Consider the following 21,821-nt stretch of genomic DNA (forward strand, 5'->3'; position numbering starts at 1 on the left):
ACTTTGGTAGTCTTTGGAAAACCTTGGAGTTGTTTGACAGGGCTTTTGAGAGTTGATGTTCCCCACTGTCTATAATACATTATAGAATATGCCCTTGCATAATGACTATCATCATTTAAGAGTTTAGGTTGAATTTTTGTTGTGGCTTTTAAACTGTGTTATGTTCTTATGGTTGTAAACTGCCAAGATTTATACAGTTTTGATGCTATGGAAGGGAAATGAAATGATAAATTAAGGCCTAATCAGTAGGCTGGGGGGGTACTACTATCTGAAGAAGAACAGTATGGTAACTCTTTAGGGGAAAAGATTGGGTGGAATGTTTCCAAGAATAGGCCATTCAGGACTAGACATGCTCAACGGTGATGGAATACTGACCATACAGGGGAGGTGGAATTGGAAAACCAGAAGTATGTATATGGGTTAGGAATAGAATGAAGAACCTAGAATGCTGAAAAGGAAGATTTCCACGTATTTTGCTGAGGACCTATATGTTCCTGCATATCCAAATACGTGAGTAATTCAAATGTAATATCTGAGAAGAAAACATCCTAAACTGTTAGTAATAGATCTGTATTCCTGGAAAAAGAACAGTGTTCATCTGATGAGACCATCTGTTGATAGCTGTAAAATTATGTCTTGATGTATATTTTTAGGACAGCCATTAAAATAACTCTCTGGTGACAGTCATGGTACTAGCTGGATGAAATCCCTTGCCCACAGAAATGATTATAGTATCTTTTTGCTTGCTGCTCCAACTAGGTTTTAGTGGTAGGAAATTTAATAAAGACTATGGGACACTTCCTTCCAAGAATTTGTTGCTTCTCCTTATATACCCTTTTTAACCTTCCTTCTTAAATACCTCCTATGGAATGTCTTTTTAATTAGCATGAATTTAGCTAGATATAACCTAACTTTTTCTCTGAAGCACTTTTAATGGGTAACCAAGTGTTGAAACGTGGAGTATGTCTTTTCATTCTCCATTTTTTACGCTGGAGTTTATAAAAAAATCATTGACATTTTATTAGCCTGGATATTAGGAAGGTGTACAAATCTTTATTAAATACTTGCTGATTGATACAATGTAATAATAATAATATTTACCTTATGGCTATACCTCTGACTCTATAAGGTATCCTGAGGGCTTACAAAATTGACACAAAACCATTAAAACAATTCAGCTTGTCCATAAATAGCTACCTTGCTCAATTCTAGAAATCATAAATATCTCACAGTGATTAAAAGCTCTGTGAGAAAGTTCAGTTATAAGTTCCTGATTAGCATTAAAAAGGATGACATCTAGATATCTGGGGGCACACCACTCCATTAGGCTAGAGCATAAGCTAAAAACACTGAGTTTTGGTTTCCTCTTACCTAATTTCACTTTTGTGGGACTCTTAACCTCCCAGCTCATGACAAACACACTGGATTGGTTGGTTCTACCTGAAGGAGGAAATCCTGCAGTATGGAGGTGCCAAGCCATAAAAAGCTTTATATGTTAAACATCACACCTTGAATTGTAGTCATAAATTTGCAGCCACCACAAGACTTGTGTTATATTGCTATAGACCATTCCTCCCACACTTGGACTGTTTTAGATTTTTTCACCACTTGGATTCTTTATTTTTACCTCTATTTATATTATTTATTACTGTATTTTACTCTCTGTATTTTTGGTTATGGTTTTAATCGATTGTTGTAAACTGCCCAGAGTCCCCCGACGGGAGGAGATGGGCGGGGATAAATTAGATAAATAAATAAAATAAATAAATATATGATACTGGTGATATTCTTTCCCCCCACTGCCTCAGCAGAGGGTCACTGCATACTGTACTGATTTTAGAAAAAAATACATGGAGCAAATTAAGATTGCATGTTAGAATTGTTTTGTTATGGCCTGGATTACTTTGGAGATTTTGGCCCTTGCTGCACTCTTATTAACTAATGTAAATTATTATGAAGCTTTTTACCCATTGACCAGGAGTGTCCTATCAGCCAGGAACCAGGCTGAGACGAGGAATAAGTCTCTAGTGTTTTATTACTGCTACGTTAGACAGAAAATCCCAACAAACTGAAGGAGCGTGAGAAAACCCATACAGATAAACCCCAAAAGTCAAGGCGGGTCTGTTCTGTGTCTCTTTGAATGACTGCTCAGCTCCTCACTACTACGCATGCATTTTCCCCCCTGGATAGAGGCCCCCTCCTGCTCACCATCAGTGCTCATGACAAGGAGACTAAGAACCACTGGGAGGCTTCCTAGGGCAACCAGCTTGGCTCCTTACATCAACCACAAAAGAGCAATTGCAAAGAATTTGCTGATGGAGTTTTTAAAGGTTAATAAAAGAACTCCAAGCAGCTAACAACAATCTTGCAAAGTAGAAGCGTAAACCAAAAAGCAACTTGCACATTAAGCTTAATTACGTTCAGAAAAGAATTCAGTCTTCACACAGTAGTTAGATGAAGAGAAAAAGACAAAAGGTAGCTTACATTTATTCAGTAGATCTGGATACAAGTAGCTTCATAGTGGAAAGGACTTATGTAATGATTGGCTATCTAAAACACCATCAGACTCATGAACAGGTTCATAAAGATATCTGATTTATTAAAGAATAGTATGCAGGATCACAAAGAAAGCTGAGAATGGGAAAAGCGCGCCAAATGCAAACTAAAAAACCCTTGGTACAAACGAAACCCCTCCCCCCATAGAATCTTCCCAGGCTTACAATCCCAGGTGCTCCTAACAGCTTCTGATGGTCCGCGGGAAACGTCCTTGAGCAGAGCCCATAACCCAAACACATTCCATTGAAATGAACCTAGATACAGAGCTTGGCACAAGGTTTCACAGCAGCTCCCTCCCAACAGAAACGCGCGTCAGCACCATGGCATGTGAAACGTTACGATGTACAGTGCACATTGAAACAGTGAACATGACATACCGCCCCCCCAAAAGAAAGAAAAGTCTAAGCGGCAGGCTTCAAAGGGTAAGCTAAGTGGAAACGGTTAACTAAATCAGGAGCATTAACGTGGTGAGCAGGCACCCATTCAGGATGAGGAAAGTGTTTCCAGCAAATCAGGTACTGGAGGGAGCCCTGAAGCTTGCGAGAATCAACGACCTCCTTGACTTCAAAGTGTTGCCCATCAATCATGATCGGAGGTTGGGGATGCCATTGGGAAGAGTGGTGGACAGGCTTGAGCAGGCTGCAATGGAAAACGGTGCAAACGTTTCAAATTGTGAGGCAAATCTAACTTAACAGTAACTGGATTGACAATGCCAACAATAGGGAGAGGACCAATGAATTTGGGAGCAAGCTTTTTCGATGGCTGTGGGGACTTTATGAATTTGGTAGAGAGATAAACCTGATCCCCAATTTTGAAATTGTGTTGCATAGAATGGCGTTTATCAGCTAGGAATTTGTAAGCAGACTGGGCATCAGCCAACACTTGCTGAATTACCGGCCAGGAATCAGCCAGCTGAGCAGCCCAGTCAGAGGCAGAACAGGCCTGGGGAGGGGTTTGTGGCAGCTCAGGGATGGGAACAAAGTCATGACCAGAAACCACACGAAATGGGGTATGCCCAGTGCTCTGATGGACAGCATTGTTGTAAGCCACCTCAGCAAAGGGCAACAAGTCATCCCAGTTGTCCTGATGGTAATTTATGTATGCTCTTAGGAATTGTTCAAGGGTAGAGTTCAAAACCTCCGTAGATCCGTCAGTCTCAGGATGCGACAATGTGGACAATGCGTGTTTGGTGCCAATCAATTTTAAAAATGATTTCCAAAACTAGGAAGTGAACTGTGTCCCGCGGTCGCTGACCAAATGGGAGGGGCTACTGTAGAGACGGTAGATGTGAATGAGAAAGAGGCGGGCCAATTGCGGGGCTGACGGGATGGATGCACATGGAATGAAATGGGCTTGTTTGGAGAAAAAATCCTTTACAACCCAAATGACAGTTTTCTTCTGACTGGGAGGCAAGTCCACAATAAAATCCATAGAAATCTCGTCCCAGGGACGGGATGGGCTGGCTACTGGCTGCAGAAGCCCCTGTGGCTTACCCCCTTTCTGCTTTGACATGGCACAAACAGGACAGGAAGCAACATAGTCTTTTACATCATGCCTTAAGGTTGGCCACCAAAATTGACGGTGAACCAAATGCAAGGTTTTGACAAAACCAAAGTGTCCAGCAAGTTTGTCATCATGAGAATGCTGCAAAATATCAGCCCTCAAAGTTTCAGGCACATAAAGACGATGTTCCACCCACGCCAGACCGTTTTCAAAGGAAACATTGTCTCTATTAGCTAGCAACCAAGTGTCAGATTTCAGTGCCTGGAGAATGTCCTTTTGTAACTGACAAGGAACTTGCATTTTCCGCTTCCCAGACAGAGCTGGGGGCGGGGTTGCCTGCGCACGGGTCTGGCTCCGAGTGACGGCAACCAAGCCCAGTTGTGGTTCAGTAAGAACAGTCTCAACTATATCTGCCACGAGGTCAGAGTCCTGAGGCAAACGTGACAAAGCATCAGCCAGAAAGTTTTTCTTTCCTGGAATAAATTTTAACTGGAAGTCAAAGCGACTGAAAAATTGAGCCCAGCGAATTTGTTTAGGACTGAGACGCCGGGGGGTGCGGAGGGCTTCCAAATTCCTGTGATCAGTCCAAACCTTGAAAGGGCATTTAGCGCCTTTGAGGAGGTGACGCCAGGCTTCCAAAGCGGCTTTTACAGCAAAAGCCTCCTTTTCCCAAACATGCCATCGGCGTTCCATTTCAGAAAATTTTCTGGACAGATAAGCGCAGGGTTTTAAGTGATTATCAGAATCTTTCTGTAACAATATAGACCCAATTGAGAAGTTGGAAGCATCAACCTGGACCACAAAGGGGCGGTCAGGATCGCGGTGCTGTAAAATAGGCTCAGCAGTGAAAAGGGTCTTTAACTTTTCGAATGCTGCCTGGCATTCGGGTGTCCAATTCAGCACTGCCCCAGGATTTTTCGTGTCTCTCCCAAACCCTTAGTACATAGTAAGTCAGTAAGGGGCAACGCAATCTCAGCAAATCCCTGGATAAACTGCTGATAATAATTACTGAACCCTAGGAAACTCTGTAGTTGCCTCTGGGTGCGGGGGCGTTCCCAACTTAAAATCGCCTGAATTTTTTCAGGGTCCATCTCAATGCCTTTGTCAGATACCCTATAACCTAGATAGTCAAGTTGGGTTTTGTGAAATTCACATTTGGAAAGCTTGGCATAGAGTTTGGCATCTCTAAGCTTACTTAACACCTGGTTGAGGAGGCACTCGTGTTCCTCCTCGGTTTCAGTGTAAATGAGAACATCGTCTAAATAAACCAGGACCCCTTTAAACAAATGATCATGTAAAACTTCATTAATCAACTGCATGAAGACCCTGGGCGCCCCTGCTAACCCCAAAGGAAGGACTTTGTACTGAAATGAACCCAATGGGCAATTAAAAGCAGTTTTCCATTCGTCTCCAGCTCGTATGCGGATGCGAAAATAGGCTTCACGAAGGTCGAGCTTGGAGAAAATCTTGCCCTTTGACAAATGGGCTAACATGTCTTTCATTAGTGGTAGAGGATATTTGTTGCAGACCAAGATGGAATTTAACCCCCAATAATCCATACAAAGTCTAAGCGTGCCATCCTTCTTTTCCCGGAAAAGCATAGGGGCCCCAACTGGGGAATTTGCAGGTTCAATAAACCCCCTTGACAGGTTTTTGTCAATAAAGTCACGCAATGCCTCAAGCTCTTTCTGAGTCATTGGATAAATTTTCGGCTTGGGCAATTGAGCGTCGGGAACCAACTCTATTGCACAGTCAGTTTTTCGATGGGGTAGCTGATCCGCTTCCATTTTCCCAAAGACGTCTGCAAAGCCTTGGTATCAATCTGGCAAGCCTTCCACATGTGTCAAGCTAAGGCGCGGTGTGGCAATTGCAGCCCTTCCAACCCCCACACGTGAAGCTCTGTCTGCTGTAGGGGCTTGGTAAAACCCATCCTTAAAAGTCAGAGTTCTGTGTTCCCAGTTTATATATGGGTTTCGATAGGTCAACCAGGGAATCCCTAGAATTACCAAGGGATTGCCAACAGGTGCCACTACAAATTTTAAAGATTCACGGTGGCTGCCCATTTGCATCTCGACAGTTCCAGTGAAATGGGTTGCCGCCCCCCCGCCCCGCCGTTGAACCATCCAACTGTGTGAAGATCAACGGCTGCTGGAGGGGAAAGCTAGGCAGGTCCAGAGCAGCAACCAGATCAGGGTGAATCAGACACCTGGAACACCCAGAGTCAAGTAAAGCCCAGACCTCTATAGTCTTTGTACGGGAGCCCAATTTCACTTTTACTGCTAGAGTTGGACAGTCAGCACTCACATAGCATTTTCGCGCCCATCCTCCTCCACCTGCCTGCAGGCGCTTTTCAAGGCAGGTGGCTGGCGTTTCCCGCTGGTTCCTTAGAGTCATCTTCAACCTCTCCCAAGAAGTAGGGTACTTCTTCAGCGTCAGCCGCTCCCTTGGCTGCTGTCAGCCGCCGCGATGAGGGTGGCAATTTGGCCGGCAGGATGCCCGCCCGGTCTCCAGCCTTGACTTTTGGGCAATCAGCTGCTCGGTGTCCTTCCTTTCCGCATCGGAGACACTGACCCTTCGCATAGCGCCGATCTCTCTCCTCTTTCCAGGCTCTGTAGCCTGGCCGGGCAGCAGTTGCGGCACTTCGGGGTCCCCTCATGATGGCTGGTTGCCTTTCAGGTTGCTTGGTTTGCATGTAGGTATGCTGGGCATGCTCAGCCTTGCCGGCCAGACAGATCCATTCATACAATGTCTCTGGGTCGTCTCTGCACAATGCCCACCGCAGGATGTCCCTATTGAGTCCCTCTTTAAATCGTTCTATTAAGGTAGACCGGGACCAGTCGGTAATTTTCCCAGCTAGAGCCTTAAACTCCAGGGCATAATCAGCTACAGACAGTTGGCCCTGGCTAAGATCCTTCAGTGCCCTTTTAGCCCTTGCTTTGGCTAGTGGATCTTCAAAGTGCAGCTTTAACGCCCACATAAATTCCTTGAAATCCTCAAGCTCAGGGGCGCTAGCCTCGCTTAATTGAACATACCAGTCAGCCGCTCGCCCCTTCAGCTTGGTGGCAATGGCAGCTATTTTAGCCTCCTCGGAAGGGAAACAGGGTCCAAACTGTTTCATATAATTTTTTGCATTAGTGAAGAAGAATGACAACCTAGTTGGATCCCCGTCAAACTTGACAGAAAAGTCTTTCACCCCCGCTCCTGTTGTTTGAGTGGTTGAGCCCCCAGGTTACAGTAGTTCTCCTGTCTCGGTGTGGGGACACTGATGGACGGGCTCTGCGGGGTGGAGATTCATCCCGGCTTCATCTCTGGCCCCGCTCCACCATTGGTCCGGGTGAGGGGATGGAGGATGACTGCGTGGAGCTGGAATCTCCTTCGCGCCTCGGCTGCCCCCCCACCATGACAGAGACAGGGCTTTTAGCATGTAGTCCATCGATTCTAATTTGGCCTCTACCACTCTTAGCCTTTCAGGGGTTTGGGATATCTCCTTCCAGGACGCCTGAGACGTCCCTGGCTGGGGTTCTCCCATTTCATCCCAGGTGATCAACTCTGCGGGCGACTCACTGGGTGCCGGTTGCTTTGGTGCTCTCCCCTCTTCGGATCCCTCTCCCTCCGGGCTAGAACTTGAATGCTGCCGGGAGGCTGAAGGTTCTGGGGTGAGGCTCTGTTCTTCACTCCTGACCGTTGACTCGGGCATCAAGCTAGTCGGCTCCTCGAGTCTCCCGGTCGTGGGTTTGGCTTTGGCCATCGTTAACTGTTTTCCCTCACAAGAAACTAATCTTGGCAAGAGTTAACGGTACAACTTTGGTGATTCTCAGCTTTATGTAATGATTGCCTATCCTAAAACACCATCAGACTCATGAACAGGTTCATAAAGATATCTGATTTATTAAAGAATAGTATGCAGGATCACAAAGAAAGCTGAGAATGGGAAAAGCGCGCCAAATGCAAACTAAAAAACCCTTGGTACAAACGAGATCCCTCCCCCTGTACAATCTTCCCAGGCTCACAATCCCAGGTGCTCCTAACGGCCTCTGCTGGTCCGCGGGAAACGTCCTTGAGCAGAGCCCATAACCCAAACACATTCCATTGAAATGAACCTAGATACAGAGCTTGGCACAAGGTTTCACAGCAGCTCCCTCCCAACAGAAATGCGCGTCAGCACCATGGCATGTGAAACGTTACGATGTACAGTGCACATTGAAACAGTGAACATGACAACTTATTCATCACTGGTTCTTTGTAGACACTTTCTATGTGGAATAGAAAGTCTGCGTGCAAGCGAGGTGAAAGGACGAGAGCTGCATTCTGCAGCACCTCCTGCTTGCAAGTGTGCCCAAGAGGTAAAATGGAGATTGTTAATCCCCAAACCCAAGAAGGAGGAGGAAGTGGAAATCAGGTAACCCATGTGACATCCCACAAGCACAATAGAGATGCGTTTACTAGAGCGACCCCCTTATCCTTATGAGACAATGCTGAGTTGACCCCTGATAATTCCAACATTTGCTTCATCCTTTCCTACCAGATAGAACACCTGTATGATACCTAGAACTTCGAATTCGTGCCCAAGTTTGTTATTTTCCTGTTCTCCATACTCTTTTTTCTTTTGTGTCTTTGTGGTTGTAAGTCTGAGATTAGGAACTATCAGTGATTTATCTTTGTATACCACTGGTTGCTTGCTTGCTTGTTCATAGGCTGGCCAGCCAGCTTCCCTCTCTCTTTGGAAATGCTTCAGATAAGTATTTTTTAAAAAACCTTCTAATGTTATTAAGTGTCAGGACCAGTGGTTTGAGACTAACATTTTATGTGAAAACCGTGATTCTATTTTCAAGATGTTTATAGGTCTCTTAGAATGTTTTGGCCATCTTAAGAAGTTGATACAGTATTGAAAGATATTTAGATGGCAAACGGTAGTCAGAATTGGTTCAAGCCATTGTGGAGCCTGAGTGGAAAATGTCTTCCCTGCCCCCCACATTCCATGTGCAAGAGCTAAACAGACTTGTACTGAAATCATTCTTCCACATGGGAGATTGGATGGGGCCTCACCTTCTGCTGCATCTCAGATACAGAACAAATTAAGAACATAAAGCAGGTATTGTGGAATGCACAGCTCGATTGTTCAATGACTTCGTGGCAGAAAACTTGCTGTGCATGCATTCAGTCCTGGGATCCAGTCCCTAGACTCTCTAATGGAAAAGATCTTTGGTAGCAGAACTGTTTGCATTTTACTCACTAACTGTAGGGTGGAGATGGCTGAATACGTTTCGTTTCCAGCCAGAGTATCTGTTCTTGATCCTTAAAGGGTTGTAATTTTCATAGCTGAACAGAAAGCGTATGCTTGAACTGGGCCGGGCAATCGTTCCTTTGAGCCATTCAGAAGTGATTGTATGAGTGATATATTCCAAACATGAGAATCCCTGGCTTTGTGGCATTCATGATACTACAAATCTGCTATGGTTTTAGGTGTTGGGACAGAACAGTTCAGTGTTAAGCCCTACTGGTGGTGGTGATGGGGAGGTTAGATTTGGAGGTCAGGTCAGGTTTTCAGGGTGTTACCCTTAAAAAAAAGGGTTTTGTAAGTCTTGCCACCCTCGCTTTCATGGTAGGTACTGATACTACAGTTGCAGATTTGTTAAGTCATCTATTTCGTGTTGAAGTGTTTTCAATGTGATTGGTTTTAATCTGTGATGTTAGTGCTTTCAAGCACTTTGGTACCAAACCAGGAAGATGAGACAGACATTTCAAAATCAAATGAAACTCTTTGGTCTCTGTTTCAGTGATGGAATGGAATGGAAGCGAAAGAGCCTCAAGTTCCCAATCTGAACAAAGCAGCCTGCTGGACTTGCCTTGTGACATAACTCCAGAAAGCTTTCTATTGAAGCCAAACCCCGGGGAAGATGATGATGCATGTGATTTACTGCTGTCCCCAGCAGTTGACGAAGGTAAAAGCTGTTACTATTCTTGCTCTCGCTTAAGGAGACCCAGGCAGAGGAAGCGGCTTCTGCTTACAAGTCTAGTGAAAAAGTTCCAATCAAAAGTAGGAACCTGTGGGCAGATGTCACTGTTTGCCTCATTAGGCATTGATCTCACAGCGCTTTTTAGTTCAGGAATCAGATAGCAGCATTGTCCTGAACAATGTCGTCTTTCACAAACTCCTGTGCTGGCTGGGAGCAACCTCATTTTTGCTGGTTTTCAGCAGGCTTTTTTACCTGTCTAATTCTATCAGTTCTCTGTTTCTCAGAGGTGGCTGTCTTGCCTATGTGCTCTGAGTAGCTAATATTAGTTTCAATTTAAAAACGAGCTTTGGAATGTAATCTGTGCTTGGAAATAAGCAGAAGCATAAAGCATAGTAATGACCGTATGCTACAGTATCTGAGTTGTTTGCTTTTTTAAAGAATAGTGCTTTTTTATCATGAAGCTATGATAACTCCACTGAAAAAAGGACATTTCAACAGCTTGCTGTATAAAGAGGGGAAATGTTTGAGAGCCAGTGTGATCTAGTGGTTAAGGTGCTGGGCTAGAATCCAGGAGACTGAGAGTTCTAGTCCCGCCTTGGGCATGAAAGCCGGCTGGGTGACCTTGGGCCAGTCCCTCCCTCTCAGCCCAACTCACCTCACAGGGTGGTTGTTGTGGGGAAAATAGGAGGAGGAAGGAGTATTAGGTATGTTTGCCGCCTTGAGTTATTTATAAAAATAATAAAGGCGGGATAATTTTTGTTTTATGTGCTTGATTCACAGCACTCAGGCTTGTTAGCCTCTGTCCTTGTTCACATCTGTCAATTCCTTTTTCTTCTAAGAAAGGTGAATGACAACAACCTGCTATCAGTACTTCTTGATAAATAAAATCTAGAGCCAACTATGGCTGGGTTCACACAGCACACAAAGTTTTGTTGTGGCTTCTTATGTTGTGTAAACCCAGCTATGGTAGTGTGTAAACCATGGGCTATGGCTCAGAGTATTAGTTATTTGTGGTTTAGTTACTAAATCATGGCTAAATAAACAAGGGCTTAGTGTGTCAGTTTGTAGCAGCCTTTCTCCAATCTGGTAGCCTTTGGGCCTATTGGAATGGAGGAGTAAAAGTCCAACGCACCAAGCAAAGTGGAAGAGAACTACTGGTCTACTGGTGGGGCAGATTTCAAAGGAAAAGTCTCATTGCCACGCGCTCTAAGATAGAAAAGTGTTCTGTGATTTGTCTGTCTGTCTTCCTCATGTTTACATAGGCAGATTAAATAACATAAATTGCCTTCTGCCTCCTAGACTCATAATAAGTGGTTTGTGGGTTGTGTTTATTACTGTGTACTAGACCTCAATAAGTCATACAAGTTAAAATTCCTGTGATTTTTATATCTCATAGATTTTGTGTAAAACTAGCACAGCACTATAACTTTCTTCAAAATTGTTCTAGAGGTTAATCATGTGGTTTTAAAACAAGATTATTGTCTTTACTCTGTGCTCTACTGTTGACTCATATAGATGATTCAGGCCTCTCTCACCCCAGCAGTAGAGAATTCTGCATTCTATTTTTATCTGATTTTTATATTGTGAATTGCTGCACCTGTTGACATTGTATTGTTAAAATGATTCCGTGTATTATGTAATTCCTTCACAAAGGGATTTCCCCATAGGAGCTAACATGTTGTACCTTGTATCTTGCACTATTTAATTCCAATAATCCTGCTTCCCTTCTTTAATTTGTGTAATGCCTTTAAATCTTCCTGTATGATGGGTTCTTGTTTTAGCTGAGTTAGTTCTATGTGTTATATCTGGGGGAGAAATTTGTGGCTTTTCTTCTTTTGCTCAGATCTCTAGTTGCAGCTTCTGGATTCTGATTCCTTGCTCCACTATTAACAGAGATTTAGATTGCAAAACAGTAAGAAGGGAGTTAGAATACCCTCTCTACCAGCTCTTCTATTGCAACCATAGCTGATGCTAAAAGAATATGTTTGTCAATTCTACCTGTCGTAATTCTCTAGGGAAATAAATGATTGGTGGTTCAGCCTCAAAAGACTACAGCAAATGATTGCATTGCTTGTTATTAGTGCCTTTTTTTCTTTCTGATATAAATGTGTAAACATCTAATAATCTTTTCTAAGTTTTTTTTCTGCCTTTGAAACATGCCAGAAATACTTTATTTTCTGGCAGAAATTTATTGTGGTGGAAGTCCAGAGGAAGAAATGGCAGACTGAAGATGGTTCTGTGAAAAGTGGAGCCAATGACCAAGGCAAAGAGCAAAGAGCCAGTGAGTAGACCGGTTCTTCAGAACCTCTCCGGACAAGGAGAGGATGGGAGATTGCCCATGTATGCTCCGCACAGTTACTCCTCACAAGGAGACTGCAAGACAGCAGTCCCCGGCGAGTTTTGAACATTGGGAGACGATGGGAATAGCCATCTTGCTTGCAACTGCAGTAGGCGTTTTTAAAGGACACAAAGTTCACAAACCTCCTTTTCTAATCACATTTGGAAACTGCTTGTTAACTACTTTTAAGCTGTTAGAGACCTTCAGATCGATAAGTTTGAAAACGCTGGGTGAGTTTTCCTTCAATACGTAATGAAATAAAACTTTAATCGTAAGTTTAAGAATTTTAAAAATTTGAAATAAACTGTGAAAAGCTAAATAAGACTTTGATCCTAGACAGTTATAAACGGATTAAGAGTCCAGATAAATCTGGAATAAGATTTTGGAATTAGTCGTAAAGAATCCTTCCAGTGGGAAATAGATTTGTTTGGACTTTTGCAAGACAAAAGTAAGATAAGCAATTTTAAAACTTGGACACTAGAGGGAACTAAAATTTTTAGTTAAAGGAGAAAAATATACAAGCCTGATTAACAGCTAATTAACTGGGGTGTATAAAATGATGCAAAATATTATAACATTGAAAATACTGAAGAATACTTTTGAAAAATGGAATCAGAAGTTAGTATCAATAATGTCAATAGTGATGTTTGCTTCTATGGATAGACTGTGTCCAAAACAGTTTATGGAAGAAATGGCAGATGAGGAACAAGCTTTATTTGACAAGACAGAGATGGCATCAGAAGTGGATCAACAAATGACAGGCTACAAGAATGACATGGAAAAGACTGTCTCACCCGACACACAAAAGAAACCAGTTAATGTTTTAAAAATCAAAATGGAAATACAAATAATAAACCAAGAGAGTGACCTAGATAATTTTTTATATTGGATTTACAAAAGAGGCTTGTGAAAGCTTTGAAGACTCTTGTGAGAAGGGACAAAGAAGAAATGAAAAGAGAACAAATTCTACGACATTATTTGAATGTTAGAAGTAAAAGGAAGGAATATAAAGTTGGTCTATTTGATCAAGGTTAAAATTAGTTATGCTGTTATTTCTGGTAACCCTTAATGGACTCTCTGCTGACACCGGGCCTGAAAAGATGATGCTTTATGGATTTGTCTACAGATAAGAGATGCAATATGGGATGAAGAGATCATTAGCTGTAAATTAAGAGTGGGTGAAGAGTTACAAAAATTGTTCATACTTGATTAAGGTTGGAAGTCACTTCTTTTTATATTTCTTTTCCCTCTCTTTACTATATTCTTATTTTGCTTTCTTTTTTCTTTCCTTTTCCTATTTTTTATCTCTGCTCGCTCCTTCCTTCCTTCCTTCCTTCCTTCCTTCCTTCCTTCCTTCCTTCCTTCCTTCCTTCCTTCCTTCCTTCCTTCCTTCCTGTTTGTATTAGATTTTACTATTGTAATTTTATTATTGTAATTAAAATATAAAAAAGAAGTGTATTGTGGCAAGGCAGATAGCCCTCAGGGAAGGGCAGTTTCTCGGACTACAGGAAGCTGCCTGAGAGGGCTGTGCAGCACTTCTAAAATAATTCAGAAAAGGTGCTTCAGAGCATGTGGGAGCTGCTGTGAGATCCGCCTTCTGTCCCATGGTCTGAAGCACCTTTAGTTTAGCCTCAGACAGCTTCATGGTTCTTTGGGGGGTAACACTATCTACTCTGCCCCCACTATGGACTGGGTTTGAGCATTCACATAACCCTACCCTCCATCCCCAAGCCTAAATAAGTGTATAATGTGAACAGGGCCACTGACTCTCAGGAGCTCTGTAGGAGATTTTGCTAAGGCACATTGTTTTTGTTCGACCATTGTATGGACCGTAAAAGAATCTACTACTCAGATTGGCTAGTGATCCTCACTGTTTTGCACAGTGTGCATTGTGGCTGCTATTTGGGCTGAAGGCATCTTTTTTTAGCAGCCTACCAGCTGCTAATTGTGATGGCAAATTGGAAAAGCAGGCACATAAAGGTCTGTGTTGCAAAAATGGCAGTAAGTTGTTTGAAGGAAGAGTTCCCATGCAAGAAACTTGTGGACTGATGGTGTCTTTGAAACTCTGGAGATTCCTCTTTGGGGGGAGATGGGTGGTGACAGAAATTTGAAAAACAAATAAATAAATAAAATGGAGATCATTGGATGGGAGTACAGTATTCAACAGCGTAAATTCTATCACCAAGCAATTTATGGGTCTGCAAGACAGATCAGTGTTGCCTATTACACGTAATACAGAAGAGAGGAAACTTCCGGAATATGAGCAAGCCTGCATGTTTGTTTATGTGTGCATTATGTGTGTAACCTGTGACATTTTGACGCTTGCATAATGCCATTATTGGTTTCAACCTAACATGTTCATGTAGTCTACAAGCATGATAATGTGGGAAGACAACATTAGCCAGTTCTTCTCAGCTGTATTACTGGAATATTACTGGAGCAGATGAATGGTTATTGTGCCTATCTTCTTGGTTGGAAGATTTTCACGCAGTTAGTTTTAATAAATTAATGAGACTATTGAGTGATTATATTCTAACTTGTAAACAAGAAAAGAAGTTTAGTGCTATGAATTGTTTAAAGACACAGCTGTTGGAAGCAATCAGACTGAGATAATTAGGTAGCATTGTTCTCTCAGAACCCTTCATAAAACTGCCTTGGCTGAGCAGAGATCTCCCTTTCCTGTTTCGGAAACCAAATCCATGGAGACAAACACTTATTTCTTTTTTTGAATGGGTGATGGCTGTGTTCACATGACATGCTGAGCTAAGAAGCTTGGTTAATGGGTTTGCATGCGCTGTCAACTACCCTTGCCTTTCTGGTCATGTGCCAAACCTGAGACTGTGACAATGGTTGTTTTGTGTTTGGGAAACTGGAACGTGCAAGCAAGGTTTTTTGCTTAAGGTGTCATGCAGACATAGCCATTTACTCATCTCACACTACGTCCTAAGCCAAGATTTGCCTAATGATGTTTTACTGAATAAATGACTTGAGTTCACCCATCATGTTAAACTGTAAAGCTGTAAACCATGGTTTACAAACCTCATTGACTGAACTTGTATAGCATGCTCATCCAGACTGGCAGGGTCACAGGTCAACCTGCCACTAAATGGTTATATTCTTACCAAGTTAAGCGCAACCTGTATCATGAGGATTTTAGATTGCTTTCCATTTAAGTGACCTGGGTTTGATAGGTTAGCATAGATTTGGTATATCTCAATTTTTATTACCCTTGTTAAAATCTTCACTGATTTTTTTCTTAATTTCCAAATCTTGGGAACTTTATTTTATTTCTTTTAGCTACCAGCTTTTTAGTCTCTTTAACAACATTCGTTTTCATTGGTATTAATCTGATCCATATTTATTCAGGAGAAGTCCCATAGGGTTTTGGGGATTACTCCCAACTCAGGGTATACAGGACTGTTTCCTCAGAAGAAAGTCCTGCTGTGTTCAGTGGGATTATTTAACCAGGAAGAGCAACTACACTTGCTGAAGTCTCATCTTTTCTAAGCAATTATTTTGTAACTGATTTATCTCATCAATCCCATCAAATCGGTTTTATCTGAAATAGTTGAAAGCTTAGAGCTTGCTAGCCTCTGCAGGCAGGAGTCATGGGAAAGAGCAAGAATCATGGGAAAAAATATTTTTTAACCAGCCATATTGTAAAAATGACCAGATGTAAAGAAACTTCCACTAGGGGGCTGTCAAAGAATTGTTTATACTGCACAATATTTTGATTTTCCAGATTCCTGTGTAAGTAGCAGCAGTAGAACCCCTTGCTAGAAGATAACTGCTGTATATTTCTGCAGCATGCTGAAATCTGGCATGATTTTCAATATATTGCCTTCCAGATGTAATGCTGTTTAGATTCGGTATTTTAATATTTTTAGGATTAAAAAGTTTTCTTGGAAACTATTGTTGTCCCAGATTAAATATTAAATCTTATATCACTGTTTTATATACGTTGCATATATCTTGGTTACCACACACACACACACACACACACACGGATAAACCTTCTCCAGGATACATCCCCAAACCTTCAGGTCTTCTAACAGCGCATCCATTGCTGCTATAATCAAGTCCAGCTGCATTACTGCTGATCAGCCTCCTCTTCTCTCCACTTTTTCCAGTGTTACAGACTTCTCAGGCAAGCTGGGTTTTCATATAATGTATCCAAAAATGGTAATTGGAGCCTGGACATTTGTGCCTCAAGTGAGAACTCTGGATTGATTTGTTTGATGATCCATTTGTTCATTTTCTTGGCTATCCATGGTATTTTCAGGAGTCTTCTCCAACACCAAAGTTCAAAAGTGTCAACATTCTTTCTATCCAGTTTCTTCAAAGTCCAATTTTTGCTTCTATAGAGTACACAGGGAAAGCCATTTCCTTCATGATTCTGACCTTTGTAGGTACAGACATAACCCGGCAGCTGAATATTTTTTCCAAGGCCTTCATGGCTGCTCTACCAAGTGCTAGTCTGTGGTATATATCTTGACTGCTGATTCCTTTACTGCTGATGATTGAGTCTAAAAGGCAGAAGCTATCCACCACTTCATAATCAGCTCTAAGGCTGATTGACATACCTATTGTCATTATTTGGTCATCTTTATGTTTAATATTAATCCCATTTCTTCACTGCGATTCTTGATTTTCATTCTTAGAACTTCCATTATCAGCTTTCAGACCAGTGTCATCTGCATAGTACAGGTTTTTGATATTTCTCCGTCCAATTTTAAAACCATGCTCATCTTCCAATCCAGCTATCCTCAGTATATATTCAACATAAAGACTGAATAAATAAAGGAAAGCATCCAGACTTTGTCAGTCTGGATCCAGTTTGCTTCACCATGTTCCATTGGGACTGAGGCTTCTTGTCCTATGTATTGTTTCAAACGAGGGCAATGAGATGTTCTGGGATTCCCATTTTCCTAAGCATATTCCATGATAAAGTCAACAGAATTGAAGGGCTTCCTGTAATCAACTAAGCACATAATGTCTCCTGTTTAGTATTCTTTGGCTTTCTCAATTATCAGTCATGCATCAGCCATAATGTCTTGTGTTCCTTGGCCTTTTCTAAAGCCAGCTAGAACATCTGGCATCTCCCTTTCCATGTAGGCCTCTAATCGAGTTGGATTGTCCTAAGCATTATTTTGCTAGCACGTAAAATTAAGGATATTATATGATAATTCACACAATCTGTTAAGTCTCCTTTCTTTGGTGTTGGTATATAGACTGACCTCTTACCTGTTGGCTGCTGTGTCATTCTCCAGATCTGCTGGCATAGTTTGATCATACTACCTTTACAGATTCTTCTGTTGCATGCCATCTTCCATAGTAGATATTCCATTAATTCCTGTAGCCTTCCAACTTGGTAATAACTGCAGTGCAGATATAATTTCATATTCCAGTGCTAGAGTTTCTTGTAAGTAGGGAGTAGCTTCTAAGATATCTTGGATGTCGACATCTTTACTGTACAAAATTTCAGTATACTACTTCCACCTTTGATCTTTTTTGAAACAGTTACTATCTGTCCACTGACATCCTTTAACATACCATTCTGAGGTTGGAATCTGAGTTTGGGGAACTTCTGGAAGACTTTCCTAGTTTTTTGTAGGTCTGTTTCCTTTTTTAATCCTTCGGCAGGGAGCTCTTTAACCAGCCCCCCGAGCTGAGAGGGAGCCGAGATCCAAGTAAGGAGCATGGGGTGCCTCGGGGGGTGGGTGAAATCCTACTCTGTGCAAGCAGGCATGAAGGATTTAGCTAAATCCTTCCTGCCTGCTCGCATGGAGCAGGAATCCGTCGGCAGGGAGCTTTTGAAACAGCCCCCAGAGACGAGAGGGAGTCCTCTTGGCAGGCAGCACCAGCTTGCAGCCTTCCCTGCCAGCTTCCCCATTGACTTGCTGGGGAAGCCGGCAGAGAAGATTGCAAATGGCGATCACATGATCACGGGGCGCTTGGCAACCGGTCGTAAGTGCGAGCAGGTTTCCAAGTACCCAGATTGTGATCACGTGACTGCGAGGGCGTGGTGTGATGTTTTGCGACGGTTGGGAGTGCTTTGCAGTCCGTAAAGCACTCTTTCCGAGGCCATCGTAACTTCGAATGGTTGTTAAGCGAGGACTATTTGTACTCAAAATGACAAGCTTGATGTCCTACATATGCGCAGGAATATGTTGTGTTACTAGGCTTCATTACTTTTTATTTCATTTTCTCTGCTTAATTTCAGTTTGGTCATGTTTTGTAGGTACTTCTGGAAAATAAAAGTGAGGAGGAGCCTGGTAGCATCTTTTCAGACTACAGTAATGAATTTTATTAAAAGGCATAAGCTTTTTTTAACTACAGCTCACTGCATCAGATGCAGTGGAGTACCTAGATTGCTGTAGGATTTAAATTGGGATGAGGTGGGAGGGAGGACCGGAAGATAGAAAATGGGTTGGTTATGGAAATGCAGGTTACACAATATCTTATCTGTTCACAACTGTAATGTATTAAAAACCCATTGTGTTTGTTGAGACCCTCTGAGATAGCCTGAAACCTTTTGATGTATGTGAGTTCAGCAATCTCTTGCTTGACTGTGCTGTTAAAGTTTATTTTTTCAAGAATGGCTACTTTGAGATCTGTAATGGAGTGCTCTGGTTTTGGATGATGGTAGAAACAAGATTAGAGGCATCATCCCATGTTCTTCCTTTAATGTGATATATGCCAGTTTTTTCCCCCCCCAAGATAGCTACTTTGAGAAGTAATCCATAATTATCTTAGTTTAGATTTATGTTACTATGAAATCAAATGTCTTGGCATTCTGGATTTTAATCATAATTCTAGTACAGTGTGGTTGTAGACTTCTGTAGGTCTGAAACAAAAAATAACACTTGCCTCCAGCTATAAAGACTCATCATTTTCACCAGGCTTTTAATTATTAGGTGGTTATAGTAATCACTGTTTTCATCTGTATTTTAACTTGTAATATTCCATTTGTGTTTTTCAATTTTTGTTAGCTGCCCCCAGTGCTTGCTGCAAATAGAAGTAATAAATAATGATCGAGTCCCACCATCCAGAAAGAAAGAGAACTGCTGAAAAATCTGACTAATCTATTTATTTATTATATAGCGGTTGCCTCCTTTCTGCCCATTGAGCACTCCAGGATAATACCATGATTAATAATTTTGAAAACTGCTGAAAAGTCCATGAGACTTAGCAAGATTGTGCTCCCCAACCTTTATCCCAGCATAGATCATTCAAAAGTATGGCTTTTCCCAAGTAGTGCTTTCAAAATGTGTTGGAATTTAAAACCCCCAGAGTTGCCAACTACTAAGGAAGCCTACTACTTTATGATGTCCAGAAATATTCTGGTTGCAACCCTTTGGCTAACTTCATATATTCTCCCCCATTTTATATAATCTCTTTGCCCTTGTACTTGGGATAAGAAGAGGAGCTTAGATAAATTGCCTACCTCTCTTTGATTCTTTGAGAATTTTCCTTTGGGATAGTTAGAAGATAATTTTTCTAACCCATAGACATTGTAACTTCTGCAATTTATGTTGTTGTTTAGTCGTTTAGTCGCTTCCGACTCTTCATGACTTCATGGACCAGCCCACGCCAGAGATTCCTGTCGGTCGTCAACACCCCCAGCTCCCCCAGGGACGAGTCCATCACCTCTAGAATACCATCCATCCACCTTGCCCTTGGTCGGCCCCTCTTCCTTTTGCCCTCCACTCTCCCTAGCATCAGCATCTTCTCCAGGGTGTCCTGTCTTCTCATTGTGTGGCCAAAGTATTTCAGTTTTGCCTTTAATATCATTCCCTCAAGTGAGCAGTCCGGCTTAATTTCCTGGAGGATGGACTGGTTTGATCTTCTTGCAGTCCAAGGCACTCTCAGAATTTTCCTCCAACGCCACAGTTCAAAAGCATCAATCTTCCTTCTTTCAGCCTTCTTTATGGTCCACCTCTCGCAGCCATATGTTACTACAGGGAACACCATTGCTTTAACTATGCGGACCTTTGTTGTCAGTGTGATGTCTCTGCTCTTAACTATTTTATCAAGATTTGTCATTGCTCTTCTGCCAAGGATTAAGCGTCTTCTGATTTCCTGACTGCAGTCAGCATCTGCAGTAATCTTCGCACCTAGAAATACAAAGTCTTTCACTGCTTCTACATTTTCTCTCTCTATTTGCCAGTTATCAATCAAGCTGGTTGCCATAATCTTGCTTTTTTTGAGGTTTAGCTGCAAGCCAGCTTTTGCACTTTCTTCTTTCACCTTCATCATAAGGCTCCTCAGTTCCTCTTTGCTTTCAGCCATCAAAGTGGTATCATCTGCATATCTGAGATTGTTAATGTTTCTTCCAGCGATTTTAACTCCAGCCTTGGATTCCTCAAGCCCAGCATGTCGCATGATGTGTTCTGCGTACAAGTTGAATAGGTAGGGTGAGAGTATACAGCCCTGCCATACTCCTTTCCCAATCTTCAACCAGCCCGTTGTTCCGTGGTCTGTTCTTACTGTTGCTGCTTGGTCGTTATACAGATTCTTCAGGAGGCATACAAGATGACTTGGTATCCCCATACCACTAAGAACTTGCCACAATTTGTTATGGTCCACACAGTCAAAGGCTTTAGAATAGTCAATAAAACAGAAATAGATGTTTTTCTGAAACTCCCTGGCTTTTTCCATTATCCAGCGGATATTGGCAATTTGGTCCCTAGTTCCTTTGCCTTTTCTAAACCCAGCTTGTACATCTGGCAATTCTTGCTCCATGAATTGCTGAAGTCTCCCTTGCAGGATCTTGAGCATTAACTTACTGGCATGTGAAATGAGTGCCATTGTTTGATAGTTTGAACATTGTTTAGTGTTTCCCTTTTTTGGTATGGGGATATAAGTTGATTTTTTTCCAATCTGATGGCCATTCTTGTGTTTTCCAAATTTGCTGGCATATAGCATGCATTACCTTGACAGCATCATCTTGCAAGATTTTGAACAGTTCAGCTGGGATGCCGTCGTCTCCTGCTGCCTTGTTATTAGCAATGCTTCTTAAGGCCCACTCAACCTCACTCTTCAGGATGTCTGGCTCTAGCTCACTGACCACACCATCAAAGCTATCCCCGATATTGTTATCCTTCCTATACAGGTCTTCCGTATATTCTTGCCACCTTTTCTTGATCTCTTCTTCTTCTGTTAGGTCCTTGCCATCTTTGTTTTTGATCATACCCATTTTTCCCTGGAATTTACCTCCGATGTTTCTAATTTTCTGGAAGAGGTCTCTTGTCCTTCCTATTCTATTGTCTTCTTCCACTTCCGCGCATTGCTTGTTTAAAAATAATTCCTTATCTCTTCTGGCCAAGCTCTGGAATTTTGCATTTAATTGGGCATATCTCCCCCTATCACTGTTGCCTTTTGCTTTCCTTCTCTCTTGGGCTACTTCTAGTGTCTCAGCAGACAGCCATCTTGCCTTCTTGGTTTTCTCTTTCTTTGGGATGTAT

At 42.1% G+C, this 21,821-nt stretch overlaps 1 protein-coding gene across 1 annotated transcript in view; it reads left to right on the forward strand.

Moving 5' to 3' along the window:
* Window positions 1-21,821, forward strand: part of SHLD1 (shieldin complex subunit 1) — a 97,599-nt gene that overhangs the window by 48,194 nt on the left and 27,584 nt on the right. The window contains exon 2 of the mRNA XM_063315965.1: window positions 9,837-10,001. Within this exon, the coding sequence (XP_063172035.1) occupies window positions 9,839-10,001 (163 nt within the window). The 5' untranslated portion in view covers window positions 9,837-9,838. The remainder of the gene's footprint in view (window positions 1-9,836; window positions 10,002-21,821) is intronic.

This window comes from Candoia aspera, chromosome 1, assembly GCF_035149785.1.
Source record: "Candoia aspera isolate rCanAsp1 chromosome 1, rCanAsp1.hap2, whole genome shotgun sequence".
NCBI lineage: Eukaryota > Metazoa > Chordata > Lepidosauria > Squamata > Boidae > Candoia > Candoia aspera.